This window comes from Hypanus sabinus, chromosome X2 (genome assembly GCF_030144855.1).
Source record: "Hypanus sabinus isolate sHypSab1 chromosome X2, sHypSab1.hap1, whole genome shotgun sequence".
In the NCBI taxonomy this organism is placed as follows: Eukaryota; Metazoa; Chordata; class Chondrichthyes; order Myliobatiformes; family Dasyatidae; genus Hypanus; species Hypanus sabinus.
Genome location: NC_082739.1, coordinates 8,104,971 through 8,126,345, shown reverse-complemented (window position 1 = coordinate 8,126,345; position 21,375 = coordinate 8,104,971). Strand labels below are relative to the sequence as shown.

Sequence of the window (21,375 nt, the reverse complement as noted above, 5' to 3'; positions counted from 1 at the left end):
CCTTTTACAGTTTAAGATTGTTCATAGAGCCCATATGTCTAAATCTAAACTATCTCAATTCTACCCTAACATTAGTCCGCTCTGTGATAAATGCAAGAGGGGCGAGGCCTCTCTCATTCATATGTACTGGTTCTGTCCTAGCTTGGAGAAACTTTGGACAGATGTCTTCACTACATTATCGTATATTCTGAATCAGCACCTAGAACCAAACCCCTTAATTGCTTTGTTCGGTTTCTGGGACGAGACAGATTTACGTCTGAGTCTGACCAAATGCCGAATATTATCCTTTGCCTCTCTCCTGGCTAGACGCTTGATCCTCCTTAGATGGAGAGATGTTGCCCCGCCCACTCATGCTCAATGGCTTAACGACATCATGGCCTGTTTGGACCTCGAAAAAATCCATTATTCAGTTATTAATTCGGATTTAAAGTTCCATAAGGTCTGGGGACCTTTTATCAAGTACTTTCATAAACTTCCTCTTGACTAGGGTTTTTTTTTCTTTTCGGTCCCTTGCTTTCAGCTCCCTTTTTGTTCTGGTAGTAGGCATTATTATCCTCTGTTGCTGAGTGTATTCACAGTCTGGGAGTTTGATTGTCCTGATTTATATTCTCTATATTGTGTTGTGGTTGGTCTGGAGTTTTTTTTTTGTGTTGTGGGGCTTGGGGAGGATACTAAGTTTACTTGTCTTCAATTTAGGTGCTTTTTTAAAAATTCTCTTTCTTTGTATCATATTGTCATTGTATGCTTAATTTTGCACTGTATTAATGTTTCTCATTCTGATTTGGGTTTTTTTTAATTTGCAAAATGTATTAAAAAACTAATAAAAAATAACTTTATAACATCTAGTTCCTTTGAATACCAACACTATTTAATTTCCCACTATTTAAATATTCTGCCTTTCTACTTCTTCCATCATGGTGGATGTCCTCATATTTTTCCAAATTATATTCCATCAGCCATGACCTCACCTGTTCATGTAGCCTTTCTCTATCTCACTGAGACCTGGTTGAATTCTCCTCACAGAGCCAGTGAGGAGTGAGAATAATCATTGTTTAAATACAAACTTAGACAATGAATATTTAGGAATGAGGAGAAATAAAAGTGAGCTTCATCCAGTCTTCTGATGACCATGCATTTTGCCCGAGGAGTTCCAGATGTTTAGTGACTGGCTGCATTTCATAACTGTACTGACCTGACACAGTTATACTCCTCATTTCTAGAGTTGTAAGTTTTTTGTCTGTTAAATCTTCAATGAAAAACCATTAACCTAATAATTTATAAAATGCATGTTATTCTTAATTTGTTTCTCATCTTCCCATGGTAGGTTGTAAGCAAAATAAAGCGGAGTGGCAACCAAGTCACTTTCTTGGTGGTTGATGGAGCCACCTATGAAGATGCAAAGATGCAGAATTTGAATTTTGCAGAAATTGTACAGGCTGAACATGGAACTCAATATGGTAAACCACGACTCTGCTACGTAGAAAAACCCCCCAATGGATTTGACTTCCAGTTGTGCTCTCATGATGGTAATTATCACCCATTAATTTTTTCTCATCTTCTCTCCCTTGACTGTTTTATCAAATCATCTCTTGTCAGCTGTGCAGTTCACTCACTTTTGCTGGGCTTGTCATCTTTTCTGACACCTCAGAAATGCCTGATATTAACCCACTCATATAACATCAGCAATCTCGGTCCCAGCTCAGTTCATCTGTTCCTGAAAACCTCAGCCATCTCTTTTTTTCACTTCTGGGCACAATAGTCTTCTACCGGCCACTCTCCATAAGCACATCCATAATTATATCCATAATTTTGCTGCCAATGCACGAGCACACCAATCATTTATCACCCCTGTGTTCACTGATTTACTTTGTATTCCAGTCAAGAAACACCCCAGTTATAAAATCCTGGTCCTTGTTGTAAATTTTCAGTGTGTCTTCACTTTCTCCAATATTTGTAATCTAATCACAGTCAATGACTCCTTTACTTCTGCCCTTTTGAACATTCCTGATTGTTGTATCTCCCTCATTGGCTGCTGTTATTTCATATGATCTTAAGTTTCCTCCTGAACACTCTCCCCTCCTCCTGCTTTAAACTAATAACCAATCTTTAAGATTTTTATAAATATTTCCTGAAGTTGCTTGCTCTGTGTTCAACAGGGCTTTGTAACAATCTAATAATTTTGATGTGTAGCTAGTATAATGCAGAGCAGCAAATTTACTCAAAACAACTCCAACAAGCAGCAATGTGATAAAGACTAGATTTAGTGTTGGCTACAATACCAGAAAGGACTGCCCTATATGAGAAAGAAGGCAAGGCGTCGAGTTTAGCACTTCACCTGAAAGCTGGTGTCTTTCCATGTGTATTTCTTCCGTAGTACTGCAGTGACACATCAGTCCAATCTTTTGTCTCTGCATTGGGACTGAACCTTTAATTTTCTGGCTCCTTTGTAAATGTGGCTATTTTACAATGCTATGCAGACTGACAGCTGAGTACAACACAGATAATGTCTACCTTTATTTTCACACCCAAGAAACTGCATACTGTACATAGAGTCTCAAAGAGGAAACACAGTGTGTTATGCTTTGTAACTTCAGAAACGAATCGAAAGAAAAACATGGGAGCCCAGGAGAACATGTACGCTTAGTTTCACTTTTGTGAGGTGCACTCATATGATATGGTGGCATAATGACGTATAACATTCACATACTTTGTACGTATAATCTGTAATGGAGATATATATATAGAGGGAGAGAGACAGACAGACACACACACACACACACACACAAACAGACACAGAGTATACTTTATAATACAACATAGTAAATTTCAAATTGTTCTATTCAGGCCTCAAGATTTAATAGCTGTGGAGGATTTCTTACTCTTGTGGGATAATATTTTTTTTGACAAGAGGAGTCTCTCTGCTTGGCAGATGAGACTTGTGACTGTGAAACAATCTCAGATTTTGGGGACTCTTACATGGCGGTTTTAGGAGTTAACTCTGGGACTGTAGGAAATGATTCTGACAGTTCTGGAGTTGACTCTGGGACTGCAAGGGACTACCCTGGAACAGCATAGCTGGCGTGGTTATTTGTGGAGTATGCTGCATTACAATCTGCAAGGAGGAAATTGGCAAGCTTCTGATTCAGTGTCAGTGTAGTGTGTTCTGCTGACATTGTGCGCTGTGCATTCTTTAAACTCTGGAGAAACCTTAATGGCCAAGCCATTTGTAGCAGGGTAGTACGGTTCAGATATAGTATATCTTATTCCTTTCATTTTCAGGAATGGCTGAATCTGTTCCGCAACTAACTGTGGTCCATTGTCACTGTCTAAGTGTTTTGGAACACCAGTGCTTAAGAAGAGGCTTCTCAACACATCAGCAGTGTGTGAGATTCCCAGATGTTGCCTCCCAGGTGCCAGGGTCTGGGATATCTTGGATTGAGTCCACAGCATTCTTAAGTGGGAGGATGAACAGCCAGAGGGCGTGGTCCATGTAGATATCAATGGCATGGGTAGGATGAGTGACAAGGTTCTGCATAGGGAGTTCAGGTAGTTGGGTGCTAAGTTAAAGGGCAGGACCTCCAGGGTTGTGATCTCAGGATTGCTACCCGTGCCACGTGCTAGTGAGGCCAGAACTAGGGAGATTATACAGTTTAATATGTGGCTAAGGAGTTGGTGTAGGAGCGAGGGCATAAGATTTTTGGATCATTGGACTCTTTTCCAGGGAATGTGGGACCTTACAGAAGGGACTGTTTGCACCTGAACTGGAGAGGGACTAATATCCTAGCAGGAAGAATTTTTATTGCTGCACGGTGGGGTTTAAACTAAAATAACAGGGGGATGGGGACCAGAGTGCCAGAACAATTAGTGGAGAGGTTGTGTTGACAGATGTTGGTAAGACTTCAGACAAAGTTAGGAGTCAAAAGGTTGAGTATGGTGCGACCAGTGTCCTGAACTGCATATATTTCAATGCAAGAAATATCATAGGAAAGGTGGATGATAGTGCTGAAGATGAGGTAGCTGGTTTACAAACAGAGGCAATGTGTAGTGAGGAGAGGCTGTTGATAGTGAAAAATTGCAGTCAACAGGTTGAGTTGCAATGTAAAGGGTAAACAGAATTGAAAAGGGTGAATACAGGACTGAAGGTGTATCAGTGTGCAGTTTATGGAATAAGGTCGATGAACTTGTAGCACAGTTGCAGATTGGCAAGTATGATGTTGTAGTCATCACTGAATCATGGCTGAAAGATTATCGCTGGGAGCTTAATGTCCAAGGATACACATTGTATTAAAAGGACAGGCAGAAAGGCAGAGGGGGCTTGCATTACTCTGTTGGTAAAAAATGAAATCAAATCATGAGAAAGAGGTGACATAGGGTCAGAAGGTGTTGAGTCATTGTGGATAGAGCTAAGGAACTGCAAGGGTAAAAAATCCCTGATGGGAGTTGTGTACAGACCCTAAACAGTAGTAAGGATGTGGCATTGCATGTCAAAAGTGCAAAGTTACAATAGTCATGGGGGATTTCAATATGCAGGTGGATTGACAAAATCAGGTTGGTGCTGGATTCTAGGAGGGGGAATTTCTAAGTGCCTATGAGATGGCTTTTTAGAACAGCTCCTGGTTGAGCCCACGAGGGTATCTGTTATTCTGGATTGAGTGTTGTACAATGAACCAGAATTGATTAGAGAGCTTAAGGTAAAAGAACCCCTAGGGGAAAGTGATCATAACGTGATTGAATTCACCCTGCAACTTTCAGATACATAAAGTGTAAATGAGAGGTGAGAGTGGATATTGGACTGCTGGAAAGTGATGCTGGAGAGGTAGTAATGGGGACAAGGAAATGGCTGATGAACTGAATAAATATTTTGTATCAGTCTACAGCTGCTGAACCATGATCGAGGACAATTCAGAGTGTGCACACATTCTATTTTTTGAGGCTTCTACCCAAACAGATTTTCTGTTGCATTCTTCCCTTTTGTAGCTGTGAGGTATACAATCCTACTGCATGAAATGTTCATGGGAGTTAACTCAGCACTGATGTAATATAACTATTGAAACTGTACCAGTGTCTGGATCCTCACATTTGCATTCTTCTGGCTGGTTTTGGAGTGGAAGAATGCTCTGGAGCTCTCCCTGTTGTCGGGTAAAGATACTAATCAGACCATCAATCTGCAGAGGAAGAGAAAGGTTGTTATGTTAATCTGATTTAACATATACAGACAACAGCAGGCCAGGCATGACTTCAAGGCTTGACATGTTGTGCATTCAGAGATGCCCTTCTGCACACCTCTGTATTAACATGTGGTTATTTGAGTTACTGTCTCCTTCCTGTCAGCTTGAACCAGTCTGGCCATTCTCCTCTGACCTCTCTCATTGACGAGGTGTTTTCACCCACAGAACTGCCGCTCACTAAATGTTTTTTTGTTTCTCGCACCATTCTCTGTAAATTCCAGAGACTGTTGTGTGTGAAAATCCCAGGAGATCAGCAGTTTCTCAGATACTCAAACCACCCCATCTGGCACCAACAATCATTCCAAGGTCAAAGTCACTAAGATCACATTTCTTCCCCATTCTGATATTTGGTCTGAACAACAGTGGAACCTCTTGACCGGGTCTGCATACTTTTATCCATTGAGTTGCTGCCACATGATTGGCTGATCAGATTTGCATTAACAAGCAGGTGTAGAAGTGTACCTAGTAAAGTGGTGACTGAATGTATTGTGTATGTCGTTCAAGATTTCCAGCATCTGTAGAATCTCTTGAACCTGATGTTACATACATATCCGCAATTAAAATTACGTTAAAGGAATTTCATCTTTTCCTATATATTTAACAATGGCACAAAATGTCACCCTGAAAAAAAACTATAAACATATCTCATTGAATGAATTCAGGTGTCAAAGGTCAATTTACATTGAGCATCCAACCTGGGGGAGCTGCTGAAAAAGGTGGACTTCAGATGGACGATAGACTCATTGAAGTTAATGGAGTCAATATTGAGGGATGCACTCATCTACAAGTTGCCAGAAAGGTAAGGAACTACAGGTGGCCCACGTTTTTCGAATATTCGCTTTATGACACCTCGCTGTTACGAAAAACCTACAGTAGTTACCTGTTTTCGCTAACAGAAGGTGTTTTCACTGTTACAAAAAAAGGCAGCGCGCACACCGAGCAGCCGAGCTCCTCCCCTGGAACTGCATTCCAGCCGCCATTGCTTAAACACGTGCCTGTGAGCATCTGTGCTTTATCTCGATTTATCTTGTGCATCGGTTAGCAAGATGAGTTCTAAGGTATCAGAAAAGCCTAAAAGAGCGCGTAAGGGTGTTACACTTAGTGTAAAACTAGACATAGTTAAGTGTTTCGATCATGGTGAACGAAGTAAGGACATAGTCCGCGCGTTGAACCATTCACACTATTTATACGCAGAGAGAAAGAATCTTGAAAGCTGCCCATGTTACTGTTGGTTCTGCTCGTAGCAACATCGTCTCTTTTAGTCAGCATCCAATAATGGATAAAATGGAAAGTCTATTGCTTGAATGGATTGATGGGTGTACAAAGTGTGGTGTTCCATTAAGTTATACTTAAGGAGAAATCAGTCAGTCTTTTTAATAAGCTGAAACAAGAAAGCACTGGACAATGGTGATGAAAGTGTTGCAAAGTAGAATTTAAAGGTAGTCATGGGTGGTTTGATCGGTTTCTGAGGCAAAGGCAGCTTCATAGTTTAACATTTACTGGAGAGAGTGCTTCGGTTGATACTGAAGCTGCCGAAAAGTTCCCACACTAGTAGTGCTATGTAGTGAGATTTTCATTACACTCGACAGTGCTGCAATGATTGCAGAAAAGTATTTCTACTTTATATAGGCTGTGTATTTATCAGATCGTTCCTGCTTTTACTGTATGTTACTGTTATTTTAGGTTTTGTGTGTTATTTGGCATGATTTTGTAGGTTTTTTTGGGGTCTGGGAACGCTCACAAATTTTTCCCATATAAATAAATGGTAATTGCTTATTCACTTTACGACATTCCAACTTACGAACTGTTTCTTAGGAATGCTCTACCTTCGGATAGTGGGGGAAACCTGTATCTCAGCAATGACATCATTAACTTTATCCATCCATTGTAAAAGATGGAGGAAGACACCTCTAGCTATGAATCTGTGGGTAGTACTCTAACCTCTGTGTCCAAAGATTGAGGCTTTACATCTTAAACATGATCCTGACTAATATATCCAGATAATATTTTCAATGTTACAGTAAATCAAGGTCTATCCTTTTAAGTGGACATCAATGATATCATATTACAAGGCCAAATTTAAAGACGCAGTATCTTAAATGCATACTGCATTTCCCAAAAGATGGATGAATTATCAAGACAAATAGCTCTAAATAGGTATGATTTTACCTAAATGTGGCTGCAGGGAAACTGGGAATGTTTGACAATTTGGATAGAAAGGCAAAGAAAAGAAGGATGTGGGATAGCAAGAAAGGAAAGCGCTGTCAATGAGGAATGACATGAGAGAAGATCTTGATTGTTGGCAGATCATGAGATGCAATTAGAATCAGTTTAAATGGAGCTAAGAAGCAGTAAGGGGAAGAAAGTACTGGTGTGAATTGCTCACCGGTTTTCAAAGCAGTGTGCAATATGGAACTAGTATAAGTAAATAAATTAGAAGCCTATGTTGAAGGGTTAATAGAATAATCATGGGGTTGAGAGCTGCTTAATAGAAAACAGCAGTAAGAATAAAAAGGCCTTTCTTAGATTGACAGACTGTGACCAATGGGTTATGACAGGAATTGGTGTTTGGGTACCAACTAGTTGGCCAAGGGCACCAAATGTTATATCTATAAATTCACTGATAACATGAAACGAGGTGGGAAATTGAAAATCTTGTCGACAATTCATCAGCTGGTCTAGGTTAGGTAATTCACTACGCAACTCTTAATTAATCGAAGCTTGCACTTTGTTGTTTCTTCACAAATAACAACGTAGTTATGTTGACCGCAGGCCAACAACTTTCAGCACTTATATCCACCAGGATGAATTGCTCTGAGAGGTTGGTGTGAAACATATCAACTCCTGGTTGAGAAGTGACTTGGACCCACTCCAATTTGCCTATCATCAGAACAGGTCAACAGCAGATGCCATTTCTTTGGCTCTTCACTCAAATCTGGAACAACTGGACTGCAAAGATGCATACGTCAGGATGCTCTTCATTGAATAGAGCTCGGCATTCAACACCATCATCCCCTCAAAACTAGTCAGTAAGCTTCAAGTCCTCGGATATGGTTCAATCCATCATGGGTAAAGCCCCACCCCACCCCCCAAACCACTGAGCACATCTACATGGAGCACCATCCATCATCAAGGATCCCCTCCATCCAGGCCATGCTCTCCTCTCACTGCTGCCATCAGGAGAAAGGTACAGGAGCCTCAGGACCCCCATCACCAGGTTCAGGAATAATTATTACTCCTCAACCATCAGGCTCCTGAATCACAGGGGAGAACTTCACTTGCCCCATCATTGAAATGTTCCCACAACCTATGGACTAACATTCAAGGACTCTTCATCTCATGTTCTTGATGTTTATTGCTTACTTACTAATTTTTTTTCTTCCTTTTTTCTTTGTAGTGTTGTTTTTGTTTGCACATTAGTTGTTTGTCCGTTTTGTTGGGTGTGGTCTTTCATTCATTCCATTGTGTTTCTTGTATTTATTGTGATTGCCTGCAAGAAAATGAATCTCAGGGTTGTCTGTGGTGACATATATATACTTTGAAAATAGGCTTACTTTGAACTTTTTAGTGTCAAGAGCATTTAGTATAAATATTAAAATTATAATGGAATTATTTTTATCAGAATTGGGTTCTTTCCAATTATTCGAATATTCTAGTGACAGATGGTGCTTATTGTGGGTAAACATAAATTAGTGGAAGTACTGTTATTTTATCAGCTCAATTCTCACCTGTAATAAAAAAAGCAAATAAAGATATTGGGCTGCATTAGCAGGTAGACAGACTATTACTGAAATGTTGTAGTTACAATATGGAATAGTGAATTCAGGCATGACCCAGACCGGGCTTGTATCCAGGTATGCCAACATGCCAAAAGTGAGGCTTATGCATTGGTCAGACCACACCTGAGTTATCTTACATCAATGTTGATCATTTTGAGGAGATTTTTTTTCTATGCCTTCCTTATGTCCATGCATAAATTAGGAAATTGCATAACCTTCCCCTCAAGATACAAAATATGCCAACCAATCTGGGTGTGTAAAATGCCTTTGAGAAACTTCCCTAATAATTGAATGATATTGACTCCAGATATCAGGGGTCCCAGTTAAGTGAAAGGTTAAAGGAAGCAAAGCTTCTAGAAAGGAGACATGTTGTCATAGAAGTGTTCAAGAAAATAGACCAAATTCGCAACCTTGTTCATCATTATTTACAGTAGTATGGATGGCTATTAGACCAGGCAACACAAGACAAACAATAATTGTGTCTCTACTTTTGCATTTTTTGTACATCAGCTGGAATGCTCTGAAAAGACAATAGAACATAAACAGAATTTAAAGTTATCTGGAAAAAGGAATTGAGGATAGGGGGTTGAAATTCCAGGAAAGCTGCATGTTTCTTGGGTTAGGACTCTTTATCATTCCAGTATTGTTGTGGCTAAGCAGATCAGATGGAATGGATTTTGCAAATGAAAATGAAAAAACATATTTCATAAATATTGATTAAAATATTTATGCATACTATATGGATGCCAGGTTCAGCATTCTACCTTGTCATTTACACTTTCAATAAGAAATGTCTTTATAAGGAAATGGCTGAACGATGTATCTATATTTTCTTAAAGGGCCTTTACTACTACTTCCATAACAAATATTAATAAAATGGAAGCTATACATTGGATAATATAGTTTTGTACTTGGATAGTATAGTTCTGTACTTCTTGAAGAGCCCTTTTAATAGGCTCTCAAACTTCATGTCAACAAAACTCATTTGATCCATTAACCTCTATTGGACAATGACTCACTTGCATTTCTTCTCTTCCAGCAGAATATCACTGCCAACCTCCTTTTTTTCTGTTTCAACATCTTCTTCCCACCTGTTTCTTCCACAACGCACTGGTCAATTTTTCAATCATTTCTATCTCCTTACTTTGCTACGTTCCCAATCAAGAAATTGCCCATTTACTGGAACTAAAACACTTGTTCTGGGAGAAATTACCATGCACTTACTTTAACTTTGTACACCATATTTGTTACATACAATGAGGTCTCGTACACATTTACAAATGCAGGTTGGGTGTCTATTTTGAAGAATTCCATTCACCCAGAACTTCAGGTCATCTGTCATTTCAATTGTCTACCTTTAGTTCAATAATTTCAAACTATTTCACTGCTCCTATTTTTCTTGGATAGCAGTTGGTGATAATGTTTCTGTTATTTGAATTTACAGCCACTCCAAACCACCTTTTGCTTCATTACCCCTTTTGCTCCGCACATCGCACCTTTTCTGTTTGTCACATAATCTCTCCTGTTTTCTAGCCTACTTGAATTTTAGAGTGTTTAGAGTCATAAAGTTGTACAGCAGGGAAACAGGCTGTTTGGCCCATCCAGCCCGTGCCAATCAAGATGCCCCATCCAAGCTAGTCCCATTTGCCAGCCTTTGGCTCATAACATTCTGAGCATTTCCATTCCATGTACCTATTGTCTATTTGCCATTGAACTGAAACATTAACTCCTTTTCTGTCTCTACACTGACTGTTGAACATTTTTATTTCTTCAGTACTCTGCCCTTCTGAAAGAACACCATAAAGGATTAAGAATAACTTAATTTTGAAGAAACGAGCAACTGTATTGAATTGTGGTTCAAAACTGCCTGGATAAAAAAACAAGTTTTTTAACACCTCCAAGTGATAATTGAATTTTAAAAAAATTATAATTATCACTTGCAAAAAGATGTCAGTTGCTAATATCAAGCACAAAATTAAAACTATGTGTTATGTGCAGGTGTTACCCTGTCTAATGCCTTTGGAAGTACTGTAAGTGCTCTTTGAAACCAGCATAGTGTCATAAGTCTATATTAAGTATCGTCATATTGTTACACCTGTAGAAGCTTAATCTGAACCATGTTATGTAAAACCAAGGCAAATGTTATAAACTCTGTGGCTTCTGATCTGATTCTGACTAGACCATATGGTACTTTGCATAGACCAGATCACTTAATTAAATGAATACCATATTCAAATAAGCAATTGACTAAAAAAGTCATGTTATTTTATGTTCCTCTAATCTCAGCCCATTCAGCTTGATCCTTGTTTCACTGTAATGTCTAATCAGACTGTGGTTTCTATTGACATTGAAGTGCCTGGTCCATGTTCTTTGGCAATTGTTCCATTTAGGTTTGGTTAAGTATCCAGGAACAGTGTCCTCCAGGAACACAAGAACACATTTAAAGATTAAAAATCGGCTTTATTTGTCACATACTTTGAAACAAACAGTGAAATGCATCGTTAGTGTCAAATCAAATCAGCGAGGATTGTGCTGGGCAGCCCACAAATATTGCCATGGTTCCGGCGCTAACATAGCATGCCCACAACTCACTAATCCTAACCACATGTCTTTGGAATGTGGGAGGAAACCAGAAGAAACTCATGTGGAAGTGGGGGAACATACAAACTCCTTACAGGTTGCAATGGGAATTGAACCTTGATTTGTGTTGCTGGCAGTGTAACAGGATTACACTAACCACTTTGCCACTGTACAAAAGGTTTGCAATGTTTGTTTTCAGTTATAGGTTTGTGGAGAAAATTACATTCACCATCTCTTGTGTCATTGCCAGAGTAATATTAGTATGTGTCATCTTCTGTTGTTCATCTTGGTGCTCAAGAGTACATCTGTATGTGTTTAAGCTTAAACTCATAGAGGTATTAATGTCTTTCAGAATAAATCTTTGAGCACAAGATATGTTGTGATTTACCTTCAGCAAATCCTATGCGCAGCAAGTCTAACATGATCTGATCTATTGCTTATTTCACATCCCAGCCATTCAAAGGCAGACATTACATCCAGTCCTGTACATTTTCGGCAATTAGATTCAAACTCGTCCCAGCTGAGTCACAATAAGCAACTACTATAAAATGTCTAATGTAGCAGGTTGTCCTGCCAGGTAGTCAATCACTGCATTTGTTAACAGATTAAAGACAGTGGAGACTCAGTGACATTCCTCGTGGCTGATCAGAAGACGGATGCTTACTATAGAGAAAAAGGCATCAAGATCATTCCAGCCATGGCCTGCTTGAAGCACTTGCCATTCAGGACAAGGAAACTTTACTTAGTGAAAGGGAGTTGTGGCTACGGATTCCTACTGAAAACTGAGAAAACAGCTTCAGGGACACTTGGTAAGTGACTGATTGTTAGTGGAGACAAGAAGTTCATTGGGCAGAGCCCCACTATTAGATTAGCATGAATTTACTAAGTTTCTCTTTTGTATTTTTGCACAGCCCAACCCCCCAACTATTTTGTTTCAACCCTATTTGCATTCACTCATTCACTAAATTTTTAATTGAGGAATCAGTATATTTTCTGCAGATACAAATGATCTGCTAGAAGAACTTAGCAGATTGAGCAGCATTTGTGGGAAGAACAGAATTGTCGACATTTCAAGTTGAACCCCTGTATCAATCACATGTACATCAAAATATTGAATGTAACAACTGAAGGAGTATTGATCTAAACTGATCATCTTCCAAGAAAAAGCTTCTGCACTCACAAAAATTCAGCAGCTGAAGAAATTAAAATGGCTTAGCTGATGTAGTCAGTCAAAAATGTATAGCAAAAGAGAGTTGGCCCAGGTGATCTCTGAAGATGAAGAAAATTTCAAAGCTAAGAAATCTAACATCAGCATCTTCTCCCAGGCCAATATCTGCAGTTTTAAAGTTCTGGTTACATCAGCAGTCCATGTTGTTCTCATGTTTTGGTCATGGGAGGAGATTATTAAGTGGAAAGAGGAAAAGTTCAAAGCTGTGCTCTTCTTCTTAAGCCCATCAGCCCTACTGGGGCATCGGCTGCCAAGAGAAGTTCGCCAGAATCCTCTGTCCAGGGCCAGTCTTTCAAGTTGTCTTTCAAGTTGTCACCAGGTATAGCCCACCTTCTAAGATCCTTCCTCTCCCATGGATGAGGTTTTTGAAGCTTCCGTTGGTGTTTCTAAAACGGATTTTATAGGAAGGGGTTGCTCGCCTCTGCCCAACCCTCCTCCTTTCGCAACCAGGCTGAGACCCTCTGTGGTGGAATTAAAGGTGTGCTCGCTTTAAGACATGCAATGTCATGGCTGACCCCTGAGAATCTCTGCAGAAGCATTTGGGATGGTTTTGAGAATTTCAGTACATCTAGGTGCCCTGCAAAGACATCAGAAAGAGCACATCCCATCATGAACTACCTACCAGTTCACCCCATTAGTTACTATCTGCCCCATCTCTGCAAGAGCCAACAGCTCCTACATCAGCTTCCTCGGGAACGGAAATAAGTTATCCTCAATTCCAAAGAAGGAGACATCATTGCATGAAACGTACTCGGGGAGGTCCAGTATGGGGCAGATAAGGAGCAAGGTTATATCATATCAACATATCTGAGAAGGCTTGAAATTTAAGAATAAAAGAAAATTGAGCTTATTTAATTTTGTAATTTTAACCTTGATTTTATGTAGAATAAAGATAAGGTTAGTATACTATGGGTTTTTTAACTGACAACTGAGAACCCTGTGAGTTCAACTGCAACCACAAGTTCCTTAAGAACTTTCTGCAACATCAATTTTCAGTGGCCATTCTGTTTGATAACCATAATTATAGTTTGTAGTTTATTAGAAATTAAGGGAGCTAGGGCTTTACTCTCTGGAGAGAAGGAGGATGAGAGGAGACATGATAGAGGTATACAAGATATTAAGAGGGATAGATGGAGTGGACAGCCAGCACCTCTTCCCAAGGGCACCACTGCTCAGTACAAGAGGAGATGGCTTTAAGGTAAGGGGAGGGAAGTTCAAGGGGGATATTAGAGGAAGGTTTTTCACTCAGAGAGTAGTTGGTGTGTGGAATGAACTGCCTGAGTCAGTGGTGGAGGCAGATACACCAATGAAATTTAAGAGACAGGTATATGGAGGAATTTAAGGTGGAGGATTATATGGGGGGCAGGGTTTAAGAGTCGGCACAACATTGTGGGCCAAAGGGCCCGTATTGTGCTGTATTGTTCTATGTTCTATTAGCCATCTAATAATGAGCATCATCCCTGCTCAGTGATTCTAAAACCTTAGGTATATTGCAGTGAATAGAAGGGACTGATTGCAATGATTTCTCAATAATCATCGACTTAGATTTATTCACCACTACTCTGAATTGACTCTGTGAACTACAGACTCACTTTCAAGGATTAGTTCCACTCATTTTCACTCATTAGTATTATTTTTATTTGCCAAGTTTTTCAGTCTTTGCCTATTTATGTATAGCTTTTCATAAAATTCCATTGCATTTTTTCTGTAAACATTTGCAACAAAGTTAATCTCAAGGTGGTATATGGTAACATATAGATATGTACTTTGATAATAAATTTATTTGAACTTCAAACTTAATTGCGTTATCACACAGATAACAAAGATTCAGAGTACATTTAATATCAAAGTATGTAAGCAGTATACAACCCTGAGATTTGTCTTCCCACAGACAGCCACGAAACAAAGAAGAATCATGGAACCCATTCAAAGAAAAAAACCATCAACAACCTCCCCCCCCCCCGCTACATGCGCAAAAAAAATCGCGCAAACAGCAACAAAAAATGCGCAAATGCACAGAATATAAAACCACAGAATCAAAAGGCATATAGATAGACACTTTATTGATCGCAAAGGAAATAACAGCGTCACAGTAACGTTCCAAGTGCACAGATATAAATATTAGAAGTAGAAAGAATCAAAAAAAAATTACCACAAACAGTCTAATTCAGTTCAGCTCAGTGTTCGTTATTTGCAGGCCACCCCAATTCAAAATAGTCAAAACTAGTAACAAAAATAGGAGCAAACAGAAAAATTTGAAACCCATCATATGTGAATTAGAGTCTGATCCACAAACCATGTCGATTAAACCTTGCTCCATCCTCTGACAGCATCGAGGGAGAGAGATCACTCAACGCAAGGACCTTCCCTTGGCAGCAGTGAGCGACAGGGAGGTAGAGACCATCACACACAGACAACTCCCCCCGGCAACAGCAAGCGAGAGGCTGGTAGATGGCACTAAACACTCGTGCGCCCACCACACCTGCCTCAATGATTTCAATCTTCCTCGGCACTTTAATCAGTGAGATCAGTGAGAAATGGAGTCGATCATGGTCTGGCACCCCATCTCCAGGCTTCCTGGCCATCTTCTTCTGGATATATAAAGGATGTCAGATTGTAGTCACTTCCTTAACTCGCAGTTCCTATATTCTGAACCATGAGTAATTTTTGGGTTGTGGGTTTTTTTTTGAAACCAGTAAAAGCCAATTTATGGAAGGCTTCTGTTTCATTTCTTTCTTTTCTTTTTTTTCTTTTTCAATCTTTTTATTGATTTTCATATATACACAAAAAAAATAACATAGTAATAAGTAAGTTGTGAATACAATAGACTTGAAATCACATTGATAATAAGATAACAATATCCTACTAAACATCAACAGAACATTTCATTACAGTAACCATGTATAAATTGACTTTTCTTTCAGGTCAGTATTTGTCAGAAGTGGATGCTGGAAGCCCAGCCGAGAAGTGTGGGATGCAGGAAGGAGACCGTTTGCTAAGTGTTAATGGAGAGAATATTGAAGGGCTAGAACACAGTGCTGTAGTGAAGAAAGTCAGACAGGGTGGAAATCAGGCTACCTTTGTTGTCATCAGCTCTGAAGGAGACAAGTACTTCACATCTGTGAGTCTTTCCTGTTTTATTATGTAAAGATTTTCATTCTCAGAAGGGTAACACTATAATTTGTTTTATCCTCCTGTGTAGAAAAAGAACACGTTGAACCATGATAGAATAAGTACTTCTCCTCTTGGCAGATGGGAAAGACCAACCAAGTTGAGGTTTATTCTGATAACATTTTCAGCCCAGCCATGGATGTCCACAATACCTTCTAAAATGGTTTCCTTTAGAATACAGAAACATTAAAAAAGATCTTTCCACCTGCAGACAAGTAGAAAACTAGGACAGATGAGTTAAAGGGAAATATCTGTAACCAGAGACTAGTTAAAATGTGCAACTTGCTTCCAAGAAATGTAATTGAAGCAAATCATGTAAAGGCATCCCAGGGAGAAGTATTGCATGAAGTGCAGCTCCAAGGATGTGAAAATGGATCTCTTCTTGAATGTTAGAATTGATACACAGAGAAACTTTTATTGAACTTCAAAAATTCTGTTCTCCACAAGAGGAAAAGGAAAGACCAACAGCAACTAGTTCATCAACATGCTCAATATAATGATGGTGGAACATTGTGTAAATGTATATTTCTTCTCCCTTTCTCCCACATCCCAAGTTTCACTGTTCCTATTCCTGCCAGCATCTCCTCTTCCCTCCCTCTCCCTCTCACCCAAACATCCCTTCTTTTTCTCATCCACTGAACTCTTTCATGCTTGCAATTTCCCAGACCCCCACTCGTCCTCTCCCTGCAGAAGCTGCATAGCAACCTCACAGTCAGGTTGGACTTGATTCAGGAACTTTATACCAAAGAATAAGTTTCTGTGCCTTGTCCATGTTCCTACCCAACCACTCTCCTTTGATTCCTCTGTTCATCTTCCCTTTGAATACATTTAACATCCAAGCATCCACGGCCCTTTGTAGAAAACTCCAAATTCCTTGAAGCAGTGACTAAAGAAATGAAATATTTGGCTTTCAGATAGCCCCTTTCACCACCTCAGAATGTCTGAAATACTTTACAATCTATGACATAGTGTCACTTGTCCTGAAGAATGCATTGCAACAAAAGTGCACAGCAAGCTCCCACAAATAGCACACGATGGAGACCAGATAGCCTGTCTTGTGATGGTGGTCAAAGGACAAAAATCGGTCAGGGAAATGTAGACCTTTTTTTCAAAATAATTCTACCCACCTGAGAGACCAGACAACTCTTTGTCTGGCTCAGTTGAAAGCTGTTGCCTGGCACTGCAGCTTTTCCACAGTACTCCAGTGAGATTTTAAAACTAGATTATGTGCTTGAATCACCTTCATATTCAGAGGTGAGAGTGCCATCCCTGAGCTTTAGCAGAAACCTTCACAAATATATATACCCCATTATTATCTTTAATTTTATTTAGAGATACAGCGTGCAACAGGTTCTTCTGGCCCAGGAAGCTGCACCACCCAGCAACCACCTAGTCTAATCACAGGACAATTTACAATGAGTAATTAATCTACTAACCAGTACATCTTTGGACTGTGGGAGAAAATGGCTTTTCCTTTGACATTTTTAATAATTGAACTCCGAACTAAAATACCCTGAGCTGTAATAGCATTGCACTAACTACAACACTACTGTAGCACCCGAGTTGGCAATTTGAGATTAAATTTTTTTTATGCTTTTCAAAGAGCGCACGACTCACAATAGCAAATGTCAAGAGCATTATTGAAGTGAGCATGCCATTTCAATTCTTTGTCCCATTCCCACATCTGCCTTTGTCCTTTTCCAATAACATGGTGAGTTCAAATGCAAATTAGAAAAACAACACCTGATATTTCAGCTGGGTAGTTAGTCTACAACCCAATATTAGGAACATTGAATTTTCAAATTTCAGTAACCTGCATACCTTGTATTCTTGTCTCTCTCCACTCAGGCTCTTTTCCTGATGGCACCCCTAGTGCTACCTCTGTTACCCATTTTCAGTCCCTTCCTTTACTTGGCTCCATCTGCCTGTCACTCACATACTTAACATACAGGTTCTTTTAAGCCCTCCCCAATGGTTATATCTGCCAATCATCCTTCCATTAACGGGATCCACTTAACAATCTCCTTACATTAGGTTACAGCATCTGCAGACTCTTGTGTGTTCATTTATCACCTTCCATCTCAGTCACTACCCCCATCATCTCCTCACCCTATTTGGCTCCATTTGCCCTTAATTTTTCTCTCCTTATCTGTTTCTGCTTATCACCTTCTGTTGTCTCCCAACATAGTCCATCCCCTTTCCCCACCTGACTCCACTTGTTCATCATCTCCCTCCTCACCTGGTTTTGCCTATAACCTGCAAACTCCTGCTCACCCCTCCCTCTCACCTCTTTATACTGGCTATCTCCCCTCTTGCTCTCAGTCCTGCCACTGGGTCTTGACCTAAAACATCAACCATCCCTCTGCTACCTGACCTGCTGAGTTCCTCCAGCAGTTTGTTTTCTTGATGAATAATTAAGTTGCATCTTTGTCCTATGCAGCTGGGTTTGTCTCCTTTGATTTGCGATGATGAAGAACAAGTGAACCCGAAGCAGACAACAGAAGATCAAAGCAAGGAACATCTACCACTTCAGCGAGCGAGTCCTTCTCCATCCCAGGTGGCAGGAGAAAGAGAGTCTGTTCCCAAACCAAGGCTTTGCCATTTGGTGAAAGGTTCCAAAGGATATGGCTTTCAACTCTACAGTATCACTGATGAACCAGGAGCATACATCCAACAGGTTGGTTCAGAGGACTGAGAAATCATAACTTTACTGGTAAAAATCATCTGAGAGTCTTGAGTTTATAAAGGCACAATTGTAGGAACAATTGTTATTTATTCTGAAGCATTCTGTTTCACACACTTTTTTAAAAATATGGGAAAAACTAGCATTTGTTGCACTACCCCGATTGGCCCGATGGAGGTGAGCCTTTTCTAGGACTGCTGTGGTCTCTATCGTGAAAGGGCTTTCACAGCATTGTTATATGGAAATGCCAAGGATTTTTACCTCAGAATGAAGGAGATACTAGCATAATTTCTAAAACATGCTGTATATATCCTAACTCTCACAAAGTGTTGTTTACCCATTACCTTGATCTTTCCTGTCTCCTATTGGCTCCAGTTCCACCTACACCTAGATTGCAAAAGCTCTAGATTGCTCTTTTCCATTACCTCTATTTCTCCATCCAACTTCTCTGATTCTACCTCTGACTAAAATTTTGGTTGCTTGTCTTAAAATCTGGTTATATGAGACTGTCAAATATTTCTCCAACAGATATTCCCTTTGTTCCACTTAATGATCTCTCCACCTTCTCTGCTTTCTAAACTTTCCGACTTTCTCAGGTCTCAGTTTCAACCTGAAACCTTAACTGTTTTTCCTTCAATAGATGCTGCCTGATCCGATGAGTTTTTTTTAGCAGTGTAAGTATTTCAGATTTCCAGCATTTGCAGTTTTTTCTTTGACTTTTTTAAAAATAATGTTCCAGTGGTGGGCTATATATATAAGGCAGCTTGTAAAGACAGGTTCTTGCTGTGTTGAATTTCCAATGTAAAAATCATTTTAGGTTATACCTGACGAAGTGGGATACAAAGCAGGAATCAGGACTGGTGATATAGTGATTGAGGTAAATGGAAAGAATATAGAGAAAGTCGATTACGAGGATGTTCTTCTGAGAATAAAAGAAAATGAGGACCAAGTGACTCTTCTCGTCATGAATAAAGATGAATATTGGCACTGCAAGGATAACAACATAGCAATTAGCAAAGAGCCAGACAGTGAAGACAATGAAATGAAAACAACCAGGAATCCAGATAAAGGTATTTTCTCCAGCTTTGACACCAAGAATACAAGCCGAAGAAATAGCAGTGGTCATCCTGTTAATAAGGTAACTCCAGCAAGATCATTTATATCAAATAATCTGTTTCAGTGGGTAATCAGAATATTTATTTGGTTATTTAGAGATACAGTGTGGAATAGGCCCTTCCAGCCCTTTGAGCAGCGCCGCCAGTAATTCCCTATTTAACACTAACCTAATCATGGGACAATTTACAATGACCAATTAACCTACTGACCGGTACACCTTTGGACTGTGGGAGGAAACTGGAGCATCCAGAGGAAAGCCAAGCATTCCACAGAGAGGGTGTACAAACTCCTTACAGCGGACACCAGGATTCAACTCTGAACTCCAACATCCCAAGCTGTAATAGCATTGCACTAACTGTGACACTACGATGGCACCACAATTGATTTTGGAACTTTCCTACTCATTCTCAAAATAGTACTGTTGGATATTTTATGCCCACAAGAAGGGGAAGGAGATAACTTTGTTTACTGCAAAATCCACCCAAGAGTATAGCAGTTTCATTACTTGAGAAGGGATAATTAGTCTCAGTATTAAGTGAAGAATCAACTGTTTCATTTTATCAAGAAATTAAGGCAATGACCCAAGAGAGTTGTCGTGCAGATTCACCAAAATTACTCAAGGGTTTAGAAAGAATTCATCAGGGTAATTAGGGAGAAATAGTTTTCTGTGGGAATTCCGAATCAGAATCAGGTTTATTATCACTGTCATATGTCATGAAATTTATTGTTTGTGGCAACAGTACAGTGCAAGACATAAAAATTATTATAAATCGCAATAAATAAATAAATAAATCATGCACGAGGAATAGGGCAGTAGTGTTCATGAGTTCATGGACTGCTCAGAAATCTGATGGCAGAGAGGAAGAATGTTGAGTGTGGGTCATATCAAAATAAAAGCCAGATGACTGAAAGGAAATCACAAATGAAGGGAAATGGTGATAGGAATCTGTATTCTTTTCCCCACAAAGTAAAATATGATGGGTTGTAAACCTTACAAAATGGACATTAATACCACAGCATCTGAGTCTCTTTGGTTCTGTTGCTTATTAAGAAGTGGATGAGTCTCAATACACATTCTGACTTACAACAGATTAAAAAGTATTGCATCGAAACGCACGCTTTTAATCACTTCCCTAATCAATAAGGTATATCTTCTGTACCATTTTCCTCATGTGTGCAATAAATTCCACTCAACATCCCTCTTTGCACTTCTCTGAATATTAAATGCACCTGAATAGCTTTGTTTGAATTATCTCATTTGTCATTATACATAAGTTTGTGTGATTGTAGGTTTCATTTTTAGACCATAAGACCATAAAATACAAGCACAGAGTTAGTCAATTCAGCCTACTAAGTCTGTTCTGCCATTTCATCATGACTAATTTTTTAAACCCCATTCTCCAATTGTCTCCCCATACTCCTTTAGCCCTTACCAGTCAAGAAACTATCAGTCCTGAAGAAGGGTCTTGGCCTGAAACATCAACCATTTATTCATTTCCATAGACCTGCTAAGTTCTTCCAACATTTTGTGTGTGTTATCTATCAAACTCTGCCTTAGATATACCCAATGACTTGGTCTCCACAGCATTC

General features: G+C 39.5%; 1 protein-coding gene across 10 annotated transcripts in view; it reads left to right on the top strand.

The window, feature by feature from the left end:
* LOC132385123 (Na(+)/H(+) exchange regulatory cofactor NHE-RF3-like) overlaps nt 1-21,375 on the top strand; it is a 62,638-nt gene that overhangs the window by 34,287 nt on the left and 6,976 nt on the right. For 8 of the 10 annotated variants that reach the window (XM_059956901.1, XM_059956899.1, XM_059956896.1 and 5 more), the window contains 6 exons: nt 1,325-1,526; nt 5,891-6,027; nt 12,192-12,396; nt 15,740-15,936; nt 18,427-18,663; nt 19,487-19,807. In XM_059956901.1, the coding sequence (XP_059812884.1) occupies nt 1,325-1,526; nt 5,891-6,027; nt 12,192-12,396; nt 15,740-15,936; nt 18,427-18,663; nt 19,487-19,807 (1,299 nt within the window). The remainder of the gene's footprint in view (nt 1-1,324; nt 1,527-5,890; nt 6,028-12,191; nt 12,397-15,739; nt 15,937-18,426; nt 18,664-19,486; nt 19,808-21,375) is intronic. The other 2 variants (XM_059956905.1, XM_059956904.1) reach the window with 2 other exon arrangements.